The 12,717-nt window shown below is 39.9% G+C and overlaps 1 protein-coding gene across 4 annotated transcripts in view; it reads right to left on the minus strand.

The window, feature by feature from the left end:
* PGAP1 (post-GPI attachment to proteins inositol deacylase 1) overlaps positions 1 to 12,717 on the minus strand; it is a 479,543-nt gene that overhangs the window by 137,943 nt on the left and 328,883 nt on the right. For all 4 annotated transcript variants that reach the window (XM_073633146.1, XM_073633147.1, XM_073633144.1 and 1 more), the window contains one exon: positions 580 to 646. In XM_073633146.1, coding sequence (XP_073489247.1) covers positions 580 to 646 — 67 coding nt within the window. The remainder of the gene's footprint in view (positions 1 to 579; positions 647 to 12,717) is intronic.

Raw genomic sequence — 12,717 nt, forward strand, 5'->3', positions numbered from 1 at the left:
AAATCCAGTATTTCCCTCTACAGTAATGTTCTATGCAGCCTCAGTTGTCTTCTATTCTTGGCACTGAGCTGAGAATCTGAGCAGTGAGGCAATCACTAGAGGCCAATCTGCTGACAATATAAAAGGTATGCTGCTGCCGAGTAGTGATGGGCTTGCGTGTTCAGATAAAATCCACCAGGAAGCAGTCAATGCACACCGCCAATCATAGGCAGTGAAGCATTTCCTGACCGGCAGCTGCACACACACACACACGCTGCCTATAATTGGCTGTGTGCATTGACGACTTCCTGACTGGTTCGATCTGAACACGCCCAAGCCCATTTTTACTGCTGAGGGGTTAGAGGAAACAACAGAAATAAAAAAACTCTGCTTCTGGGAAGACACAAAAGCAAAGTGCCTTATCTTCCTGAATCTCTCTCCTTTCTTCCTTGGCAGCACAGTGTACCTGAGCTCTGAACTAAATAAAGCACTAACCTAACAGCCACACATTTGAATGGATCAATGCTACATTTACCAGATGATAGTTTGTTCTAGGACTAAAGCATGTAAACATTTTATGGATTAGAACACAAAAAGTACCTGGATGTTCTAATTATATCTTCATGTGACCATGGTACATGTAACTTGAAAATATTAGGTGTATTTTCTGAAAAGAAAAAGTTACCATAAAAAAATTAAATTTTGCATGAAGATCAGGCTCTGGTCAAACATTTATTTCTGAAACAATTGCTTAAAAGTAATGTTTGAATTGACAAATGTTTAGATTGCCACAAGAATTCATGTCCTCTAAACTTTTTGTATCTCCTTTGCATATAGGCCTTGCTAGTTAGAGTGGAACAGCGGTGACCTTCCACTTTTCACTCATTCCTATGTATGGGTTGCAGGAGTCATGAGAGTGTATGGTTGTGTAAAAGCTTCTAGTACTATTGACATTGAGAGCTTCTGCAAGGAGAGCTAGGTGTGAACATTGAGGGAAGAAAAAAAAAAGATGGAGTGGTGTGTAAAACCAAAAGGATTCTGCCACTTGACAGGACAAAGATTACACTGTGTACAGGAGGACCATTCCATTGCTCCCATAGGTACTGGAAGGGAAGAGAAAAGTGTGTAGTGAAGCAAAATAAAGAGGTAAGACCAATAAGTGTCACCATACTGCAGGCAGAATCCTCCATGTGAAAGTTAGCGTGGCACTTGGCTTTCATACAAACTGTCTTCATGATACAAGCTGTGCAAAGCAGCTTTGAATTTTCAGTAAAGAAAAAAGTCCTACAGGAGCTCTGACGTTTCAGGCCTGTATATACAGCAGGAAGTTTTGATGTTTTATTGCCATTAAACATTAAATCACAGTGAATGGTTTACCCTAATCCAGAGAAATAGAATCAAAGCGAAAGCAGGTCTGCAAAGTGAGATAAAACAAATCAGATCCAAGCAGGGTAGCACTAAGTATGTCACTAAGTATGACATCGATATGTCAGGACCAAAACACAGGTGTACATGATTGCACAGTGCAATGCAAACAAATATGCTAAGCAGTTTGACACTGTGCCACTGCTTATAAATCCTGCATCTCTGAACATTTTCACAATAAGTAGTTTCAGTTGTAGTAAGAAAGCAGCATAAATAATCCAGTGTGGAAAAATAGGATTCGAGATCACTGGCCTTTATCCTGTCATGTCCATAATTTTTCCACACTTCAAACACTTCATCACTGGAGAAAAATGTATTGCCCCTGTACAGCAACGGAAATTGTCCCATTTCAGTAGAAACATCATAACAAATTATATTTGAGTGGAAGAACAGTGGTGTATAAAAAACATTGAACAGTCTCCAACGATCTAACGACACGTCAGTATGTACTGATGGTCTCTTATAAATGCTGAGGCTGAGTGCCGGGACAAGGTCATCTGGAGCCCAGGGCGAGCATGCCAAATTGCTTAGCTCAAATCCTACCATTCAACATATGCTCCCAGCACACACCAAAGTAAATCCTCTACCCCTAAAATTTCTTCTCCGAGCGCGAATCCTCCCCCCATTCCAAATCTCTCATCCTAGCACAAATCCCCCCCCCCACAACAAATTTCCCCCCAAATTTCTCCTCTTAGCACAAATGCCCCCAAATCATCCCTACTAGTACAAATCCTCTTCCTCCATCTCCCATCTCAACACAAAGCCCCTAAAATCACCACACCTCCCCAAATGTTCCCTCCTAGAACAATTCTTTTGTGGACACCGCGCTAGTCCTGAGGAGCTGCGGGAAGGAGTTTTTAGGCGAAGCCGTAGCCTCGCTTTGGCCTAGTCCGCGGCGCCTGGTCTCGTGGACTAGGCCGAAGCCACTGCCTCGCCTAAAAACCCCTGCCCGCAGCTCCTCGGGACCAGCGCGGTAAAAAAAAATAAAAATAAAAATAAATAATTCGGAAAAAATCGATTTGCTTACATTTTAAATCAATTTGACCTCTCAACTCGATTCAAGATTTTAAATCGATTTTTTCCCCAGCCCTACTGTAAACTAAATAAAAAGCTTTAGTGGCCAAAACTTCATCCACATTTTTAATAATGTTTTAAAGGAACCAACAGGACTAGGGCCAGAATTCTGAAACGTACTTGCCCCCCACTCTCAAAGGTCTAAGTAAGTTTTTATATACCCCTATGCCTTGAAACCTATACCTCCACTGGCACAGTGTTCTCCTTTTTTGCCTAATTGTTAACACAGGCAAAAAAATAGAAGGCTACTCAACACTTATTTTAGATAGAATACAGCAGGAGTTGCAAGTTGGGAAATGCTTGCTAACCATCCACAATTTGCGGGTTGATTAGAAATCTTCCAAACTGTATTTCACAGGTAAATATAGATTGCCCCTCTAAAGGCTTGCCTGCAAAACTACAGCACAGCCATTGGAAGCAATGATGCAAAATTAAATGTGGGATTAAAAACAAAAATAAACTAGAAAAGGTACAATTTCTGGGGAAATTGTGAAAAGTGTTCTTGCCTCTACAACTGGAGTGGGCGGAGAAACTGGATGGAGTGGCTTGAGTAACTGTGAAAAGTATTAAAAAGCTTAATATTTTAAAAAGTATAAATAGTAGTAAAAAAGTTGAAGTCCCATCATTAGCTGAAAGAGCTGAACATTTTTTTCAAAAGTTTTTTTTTTTTCAAAAATGAATTATTTTTTTTCAAAAATGATTTTTTTTTTTTTTTTTTTAAACAAAATTTTTTTTTTCAAAAATATTTTTTTTTTCAAAAACTGCCATCAAAACTGCCCCATCAGAATTGTCCCATCAAAACTGCCCCATCATATTGCCACCATCAAAACTGCCCCATCAGAATTGCCCCATCAAAACTGCCCCATCAGAATTGCCCCATCATATCGCCACCATCAAAACAGCCCCATCATATTGCCACCATCAAAACTGCCCCATCAGAATTGCCACCATCAAAACTGCCCCATCAGAATTGCCCCATCAGAATTGCCACCATCAAAACTGCCCCATCATAATTGCCCCACCAAAACTGCCCCATCATATTGCCACCATCAAAACTGCCCCATCATAATTGCCCCATCATAATTGCCCCATTAAAACTGCCCCATCAGAATTGCCCTATCAAAACTGCCCCATCATATTCCTCTATTATAAATCAGTACATGGTGTGTCTGTCCCCTCCCCCGGGCTCTGTAATCAGAGCTGAGATGCTCCAGCCACCTCCCCCCTGTGTATAACAGAAGCTTTGATAACCATGGCAACAAAACAAACACAGTACACTCTGATTAATGGCTAAAATTTCCTGAAATGACCTCTAAACAAAAAGCTTTTTCTCAAAAACTATAAATCCTACAGCGAAGATCTTTATATTGTGAGAATCACAAGACCCAGACCTAGATTTTAATGTATAGTATGTCTCTGAAATATTAAAAATGAAGGCACAGTCGCAGTTTAGAAATTGCCCTTCAAATTTGGAGGGGGCTAGAGTGTAGTTTCAATGAATGTCAATGGACGGCGTGAGTTGCAAACAAATGGTCATATTGTGAAAACTATCAGGACTATGGCTTATCCGTGGACATGTTTAGTGGCAGCAGGGATAGCTGAACGTTTTGATATAAGATTTGTGTAGGTGGGCTTGAAAATGAGGGAGTGGCGGCAGTTTAGAAATCATGTTCTGATTTTTCAGTTTTTGTCACCTCCCACTCTAGTTTCCCCATTCATTCCTATGGGACCAATTTCGCCGCAAAAACGACGATATTTCGTGAACCATTCGGCGAAACGTTCCACAAAATAATAGCACACCATTCGGGAACAATCCGCACGTTTCGGTATATTACTTGTCTATGTAGTGTAAAATTTGTGGGAGGAGTTAGGGTGGTAAATTTGGCTATAAGAAGAATAATAAGAACTAGAAAAGGTACAATTTCTGGGGAAATTGTGAAAAGTGTTCTTGCCTCTACAACTGGAGTGGGCGGAGTAACTGGGTGGGGTGGAGTGGCTTGAGTAACTGTGAAAAGTGTTAAAAAGCTTAATATTTTAAAAAGTATAAATAGTAGTAAAAAAGTTCCATCATTCGCTGAAAGAGCTGAACATTTTTTTCAAAAGTAATTTTTTTTTTCAAAAATGAATTTTTTTTAATCAAAAATGATTTTTTTTCTTCAAAAATGATTTTTTTTTCAAAAGTAATTTTTTTTTTCAAAGGTAATTTTTTTTTTCAAAAATGAATTTTTTTATTTCAAAAATAATTTTTTTTTCGAAATTATTATTTTTTTTTCAAAAATATTTTTTTTTTTCAAAAATATTTTTTTTTTTCAAATATATTTTTTTTTCAAAAATATTTTTTTTTTTAAAAGAAATTTTTTTTTCAAAAATATTTTTTTTTTCAAAAATAATTTTTTTTTTTCAAAAATATTTTTTTTTTCAAAAATATTTTTTTTTTCAAAAATATATATATATTTTTTTATTTTTCAAAAATGATTTTTTTTTTCAAAAATTATTTTTTTATTTTTTTTCAAAAATTTTTTTTTTTTTTCAAAAATTTTTTTTTTTTTTCAAAAATATTTTTTTTTTTACATGGGGCGGTCATAGTGTTTTGGCTGATCATGGGGTGGTCATAATGTTTTGGCTGATCATGGGGTTGTCAGCTTTTGTCACTTCCCACTCTAGTTTTGAACATTTCGCCATTCATTCCTATGGGACCAATTTCGCCGCAAAAACGTCATTTCGTGGACCATTCGGCAAAACATTCCACAAAGTAATAACACACCAATCGGGAACAATCCGCTCGTTTCGGTATATTATTTGTCTCTGTAGTGTGAAAACTGTGGGAGGAGTCTACAAGCATTATCAAGTCTAGCAGATGAAGTCACATGCATTTGGAGTGTCTCAGCATCTTGTGTTTACAACCACTGTTTCCTAGCAACGCTCATGCCCTGTTTATGCTTCCCAAATACTGCTTCATCAAAACTGCCCCATCAGAATTACCCCATCAAAACTGCCCCATCATATTCCTCTATTATAAATCAGTACATGGTGTGTCTGTCCCCTCCCCCGGGCTCTGTAATCAGCTGAGATGCTCCAGCCACCTTCCCCCTGTGTATAACAGAAGCTTTGGTAACCATGGCAACAAAACAAACACTAACAGTACACTCTGATTAATGGCTAAAATTTCCTGAAATGACCTCTAAACAAATGGCCGTATTTTAAAAACTATACATCCTACAGCGAAGATCTTTATATTGTGAGAATCACAAGACCCAGACCTAGATTTTGATGTATAGTATGTCTCTGAAATATTAAAAATGAAGGCACAGTCGCAGTTTAGAAATTGCCCTTCAAATTTGGAGGGGGCTAGAGTGTAGTTTCAATGAATGTCAATGGACGGCGTGAGTTGCAAACAAATGGTCATATTGTGAAAACTATCAGGACTATGGCTTAGCCGTGGACATGTTTAGTGGCAGCAGGGATAGCTGAACGTTTTGATATAAGATTTGTGTAGGTGGGCTTGAAAATGAGGGAGTGGCGGCAGTTTAGAAATCATGTTCTGATTTTCCAGCTTTTGTCATCTCCCACTCTAGTTTCCCCATTCATTCCTATGGGACCAATTTCGCCGCAAAAACGACGATATTTCGTGAACCATTCGGCGAAACGTTCCACAAAGTAATAGCACACCATTCGGGAACAATCCGCACGTTTCGGTATATTACTTGTCTATGTATTGTAAAAACTGTGGGAGGAGTTAGGGTGGTAAATTTGGCTATAATAATAAGAATAATATATATGTGAGATAACAGTAAGTGGTCTTGCTATGCAAGAACACTTAACTAGAAAAGCTACAATTTCTGGGGAAATTGTGAAAAGTGTTCTTGCCTCTACAACTGGAGTGGGCGGAGTAACTGGGTGGGGTGGAGTGGCTTGAGTAACTGTGAAAAGTGTTAAAAAGCTTAATATTTTAAAAAGTATAAATAGTAGTAAAAAAGTTCCATCATTCGCTGAAAGAGCTGAACATTTTTTTCAAAAGTAATTTTTTTTTTCAAAGGTAATTTTTTTTTTCAAAAATGAATTTTTTTTATTTCAAAAATAATTTTTTTTTCGAAATTATTATTTTTTTTAAAAGAAATTTTTTTTTCAAAAATATTTTTTTTTTTCAAAAATAATTTTTTTTTTCAAAAATATTTTTTTTTTCAAAAATATTTTTTTACTTTTTTCAAAAAATTTTTTTTTTTTCAAAAATATTTTTTTTTTTACATGGGGCGGTCATAATGTTTTGGCTGATCATGGGGTGGTCATAATGTTTTGGCTGATCATGGGGTTGTCAGCTTTTGTCACTTCCCACTCTAGTTTTGAACATTTCGCCATTCATTCCTATGGGACCAATTTCGCCGCAAAAACGTCATTTCGTGGACCATTCGGCAAAACATTCCACAAAGTGATAGCACACCAATCGGGAACAATCCGCACGTTTCGGTATATTACTTGTCTCTGTAGTGTAAAAACTGTGGGAGGAGTCTACAAGCATTATCAAGTCTAGCAGATGAAGTCACATGCATTTGGAGTGTCTCAGCATCTTGTGTTTACAACCACTGTTTCCTAGCAACGCTCATGCCCTGTTTATGCTTCCCAAATACTGCTTCATCAAAACTGCCCCATCAGAATTACCCCATCAAAACTGCCCCATCATATTCCTCTATTATAAATCTGTACATGGTGTGTCTGTCCCCTCCCCCGGGCTCTGTAATCAGCTGAGATGCTCCAGCCACCTCCCCCCTGTGTATAACAGAAGCTTTGGTAACCATGGCAACAAAACAAACACAGTATATGCTGATTAATGGCTAAAATTTCCTGAAATGACCTCTAAACAAATGGCCGTATTTTAAAAACTATACATCCTACAGTGAAGATCTTTATAATGTGAAAATTACAAGACCCAGACCTAGATTTTGATACATAGTATGTCTCTGAAATATTAAAATTGAAGGCACGGTCGCAGTTTAGAAATTGCCCTTCAAATTTGAAGGGGCTAGAGTGTAGTTTCAATGAATGTCAATGGACGGCGTGAGTTGCAAACAAATGGTCATATTGTGAAAACTATCAGGACTATGGCTTAGCCGTGGACATGTTTAGTGGCAGCAGGGATAGCTGAACGTTTTGATATAAGATTTGTGTAGGTGGGCTTGAAAATGAGGGAGTGGCGGCAGTTTAGAAATCATGTTCTGATTTTCCAGCTTTTGCCATCTCCCACTCTAGTTTCCCCATTCATTCCTATGGGACCAATTTCACCGCAAAAACTACGATATTTCGTGAACCATTCAGCGAAACGTTCCACAAAGTAATAGCACACCATTCGGGAACAATCCGCACGTTTCGGTATATTACTTGTCTATGTAGTGTAAAAACTGTGGGAGGAGTTAGGGTGGTAAATTTGGCTATAATAATAATAAGAACTAGAAAAGGTACAATTTCTGGGGAAATTGTGAAAAGTGTTCTTGCCTCTACATCTGGAGTGAGCGGAGTAACTGGGGGGAGTGCCTGGAGTAACTGTTGTGTGGTTGGAGTAACTGTGGAAAGGTTGAACTGGGCAGATGGGCAGAGTAACTGTGTGGAGTGTTTGTAGTGAGTAAAGATAGTAAACATTACACTAACCAATTGATTGATCAAATTTAAAAAGTGCACAAGTGCTAATGGTGTAGAAGGTAGAAATATCGGTAAATGACTTTGTCGGACACAGACTTAAGGGTTACCAGGATTTATTCCGCCCCAGCCAAAGCATAGCACCTGACGGACTCGCGTCCCAAAATCAAGTGTGTCAAAAACAGTTTACACAGTGTACATATAATTTCAATATATTGCATCACAAGCGAACTGGCGGTATATTTCCGTTATACATTAACATTAACATTTTGAACAGTCAACTTTTTGAACTTTTTGGATACAAGGCAATTCATTAAAGCATATACTTTAAACCCTTACAAATTTTCAGTTTCTCTGCAGTTTTGCTCCTTGCTGTTTCTTTGTCTTACTAATCAGCAAGCAGGCTATAGCACAGGAAGGAGAGGGTGAGTGTGATGAGGACAGTGTGATAGGGCGAGCTGACGTGCTGCATCTACCGTCTGTAGGACGGGTGATCGTTTAAGCCAGCCGGCTTCTTATGCTTATTTGAATCTGCTACACTGTAAGTGTTATTTTAATACTTTTAATAAACCTCAAAACCAGGATTACGCTATGTTGTTTCCCTCTCTTTTCCCGGGGTACCCCTAAATGAGAACAACCCCCCAGCTAGGAGTCTTTTATTAATCTCCATGATAAGAGTGATTTCCTGTGACTTGGTGGACTAGTGGTATCATCACCCTTTGGCTGTATGAATTGGCATGTCATTTCCTACAAGCCCATCCAATGAAAGGCCCTGACCGGGTTAAGGTCGCAAGCCCCCTTGTGCTTGCCGTTTGGTAAGCGCGCATTTTATTTTCAGCTACCACCGTGGTGCGGTGGAGGAATTTTTTCTATTTTACATTTCCTGCTTTAAAAAAATGGGGTCTGAGCCTATGTATTTTCACAACATTTATTTGGACTTTATTCACTGTGTTAGGACTGTCCAGTGAACACTTATTAATTTAGGTTTCAAGAACTGTGTTAGTTATTTAATTTGGGTTCTAACCAATTAGTCCTATTCAACACTGGTACTAGTATTTACTCCTATTTACAGCGCTGCTATATTTGTTATATTGTTGTATTAGTGTGTGTATCTCACATAGAGTGGCTGCTTTTGTTATTATGTAGTTTTTTTTAATTTTTTTTCACTAAGTTATTTTCATCACTATTTTGGTTATCCCCTATTTGGTCATTCACAATATTTCACGAACAGGTACCCTTTTTGGGTGCACTACAGCGCGGTATTCCTCTTACTATATGATGAGGACAGATGTCTGTGATGGATGGGGGGGAGTAAGTGAGTTCAGTGTCTAACAAGTACACCGAACATGAAATATAGAGAATGATGTTTAGCTAATTGTAAATGGTCCCACATAACTATGGCCACGTAAACTGACCCTCATTGCCACTTTGATTGTGAGACAGTGGTCATCAAACAGATACTGTTTCCTGGCAACACTCATGCCCTGTTTATGCAGGCTCTAAGCGTGTTCACAACCACTGCTCAAAACACAATACACAGGATAATGGTAACTGTAATAACTGTGCAGTACTCCTGACTGGAGACACTGCTGCACCCTGGAGATGTAAATGTGATCCAACAGTGTGTTTTTTTCTGTGGTGGCTGCCCAGACCAGTTGAGTATATCCTCTTGAGTGAAGAAGGTCAGATATTGGCTTCTTTTCTCTGCACAGAAAATCTTCATTGAAATCTCCACAGAGTATTATAGGTTGGCAATCCATTATTTCCAAAGATTCCAAGAGGCCCAGCAGGTTAGTAAGGAATTGGCCAATACTGTAATCCGGTGGCCTGTAAACGACAGCGATCAAAGCTTGTACAGGGGACTCCAGTTTGACAACCAAGAACTCCAAGTCAGTCACATTGTGATGATACTGCTTTTCATAGGCCTTGAAATGGTTTCTGACATACAAGGCGACACCTCTGCCACTTTTACTTGCAATGTCAGGAAGGTTTGTGTACGAGAGGTGTCTGTTGCGTTTGAACAGGTTGTAGCCCTCCAGCTGGAGACTTTCAGCAACAGAAGAGCCTGAGAGATGAGTTTCAGTGAAACATAAAACATCTCCAAGTGTCAACTCATGGTGAGATTTGATATCTTCAATGTGAGCTGGTAATCCTTCCGTGTTGTGATGGATAATTGTTAATGTTTGCTGTTTGTCTGTAGAAACTTTAAGAGGGGCATAACACTTTCCAGTGATGCATTCTTCATTGAATCCAGGGAAGCTGTGATTTCAGGATCAGCAAAGATCTTCTTCTCATCAAAGTCGGTTATGTACAGTCCTTGTAGTGTAGTCGTTCTACTCAGAGCAACATAGGCCATTCCCGGTTGGAAGACCCGTTTCAATGAGACCACTGCCGACTGTATCGACATCCCCTGACACTTATGAATCGTACATCCAAAAGCCAACTTCAGGGGGAACTGCCTGCGAACAACTCCTTTCTGTCTCAGGTTTTCCTCTACCCTTTCTATGTACACCAAGTTGTCAGCATCACAAGACGACTTGTTACGGTATCTCTGTCCTGCATTTGGATTGTCCAGCACAAGCCCAAGCTTGTTTACCGTAGTAGCACCATTCTCAGTCTGGATGATTATTCTTGCAATCTTGCCAAATGTCCCGTTAACAAGCCCGTCTTCTACATCAATGTTTCTTGTGATCATGATACGGGCACCTTCAGCTGCTTGCAGTGTGTCAATCAGATTGTCTTTGTGTCCTTTGAAAGGTTGGTGTTGCCTCAGCATCACTCCTGTCTTAGGGTCTTTTCTGTAATCGTCGGCATCTATGTTGGTGACGTTTGAATGGAGAACAGACACAGTTGCAGCATTATGTTTGTGAACCTCTTTGTTGGTGGCAAATATGTGTAGCACGTCATTAGGGCAGTGGGTGGGATCTGTAAAAGCCTGAGCAAGCAGAGCTTTGTCATCATTGCTTAAGGTGCCAGTCTTCTGCTTGACTCTGATTCTATTCAAAAGCTCAGCAAATGAAATGTCTTCCTTCTGTCACATGATCTCTGTCAGCGTGATCATCTGAAAGTTGTCTTTCCAGACGTCATTGGTATTTTCCTCAAACACGCAGAGTGGCTTACTTTTTCCCAGCGGGGGGACCTGGTAAAAGTCTCCTACTGCTAGTACTGACATACCACCAAAAGGTTTCTTACTGCCTTTGATTTGCTGTAATCTCCAGTTGATGTAGGCAAACAGGGGCTTTGAAATCATTGACACCTCGTCAATAACAATGATCTCCGCATTTGACAGCTGTGCCCTCACTTCATCTATTAGATTTCCAAGTCCTTGGTAGGGTGGCTTCAAGCTTCTTGGCAACTTCAGCAGAGAATGCAATGTGTTGCCTGAAATGTTGAAAGCTGCTGTTCCTGTAAATGCAGTTAGTAAAACGCTGGGCATGGATATGTCTGCTTCCTCACGTAGTCTGGTAAGTTTACAGAGTATCTTTGTCGCCTCAGCATAGATGCACTTTATCAGGTGTGATTTGCCTGTCCCTGCACCACCAGTGACAAAGTAATAGAATGGGTCAGGATTTAGGCCACGCACACGGTTAGTGCACCAGTCACAAACTGAGTAGAATGTCTGAGCTTGTGTCCGGTTAAGGTTTCTGTACATTTTCCGAAGGAAATCAGGGCACATTTGTGGGGCTTTCACAGTAAGCGCAATTCCACCTGTTTGTTTGTGACGTGTATACTCCGGAACATCATCTTGTTCATTCTCATGAAGTGGCTCCCCTTCTTTGCGTTCCTCTACACATTCCAACCTATCCAACTCAGCTTCTGGGGCAAAGGTGTTCCAAGCATCTTCAACAGGTCCGTTTTTTACAAAGTCATCCAAGACTTGTTCCACAATTTTGTTGTGTTGTTCGAACTTCTTTTGGTTGCTGGTAACAATTGCAGACACTGCTTGGATTGCTTCTTCTCCTGGTAAGCTCACACAGGCGCCTTTGTAAAAATCCTGGTGTGTTGGGAACCTTACAGTTTTCAGTGATGACTCTGAACGGTGGGGGAGGTACAGTTTAAGCAGTCTGCCGTAGTAGTTCTCAGGGTCCTTCTTCTCTGAGAAGCGTGCGTACCTGATGATTGCAGGCTTCCCTCTCGTGCGTTTTTGAATCATTCCCATTTCATTCAATAGGCTGACACGCTTGCTGTCTTCCTTTTGCTTGCCATCTTCCTTCTGCTTGCCATAGACAACCCTGTAATGGGATGCAAAGTCTGCCAGACACATGGACTCAAACTCTGGTGTTTCAGGTCTGGCTCTGTATTTGTCGACAAAACTCGTCATCCACACATTAAGAGAATCGGCTGGTTTGTTCTGCAATGCACTGAGCGGGAGACTCATTTTCAGTGCGTTGTCACCAGTTGGCAGAAAAACAATCTCACGTGAGCAAGACTTCATTTTCAGGCTGCACGTACGGGCCACAGACTCCTGGGCGCTGACCTCTCTGTGTTTTGAATAAGCCTGAAGAACCTCTTTCATTTCTTCTCGTTCTGTCGCTGTTTCTGGGCTCATTTCTTTGACTATTGTTTTGAGATAGTCACTCAGCTCCCGTTCTGGCTTGGATATGTAGGACA

This window comes from Aquarana catesbeiana, linkage group LG06 (assembly GCF_042186555.1).
Source record: "Aquarana catesbeiana isolate 2022-GZ linkage group LG06, ASM4218655v1, whole genome shotgun sequence".
Taxonomy (NCBI): Eukaryota; Metazoa; Chordata; class Amphibia; order Anura; family Ranidae; genus Aquarana; species Aquarana catesbeiana.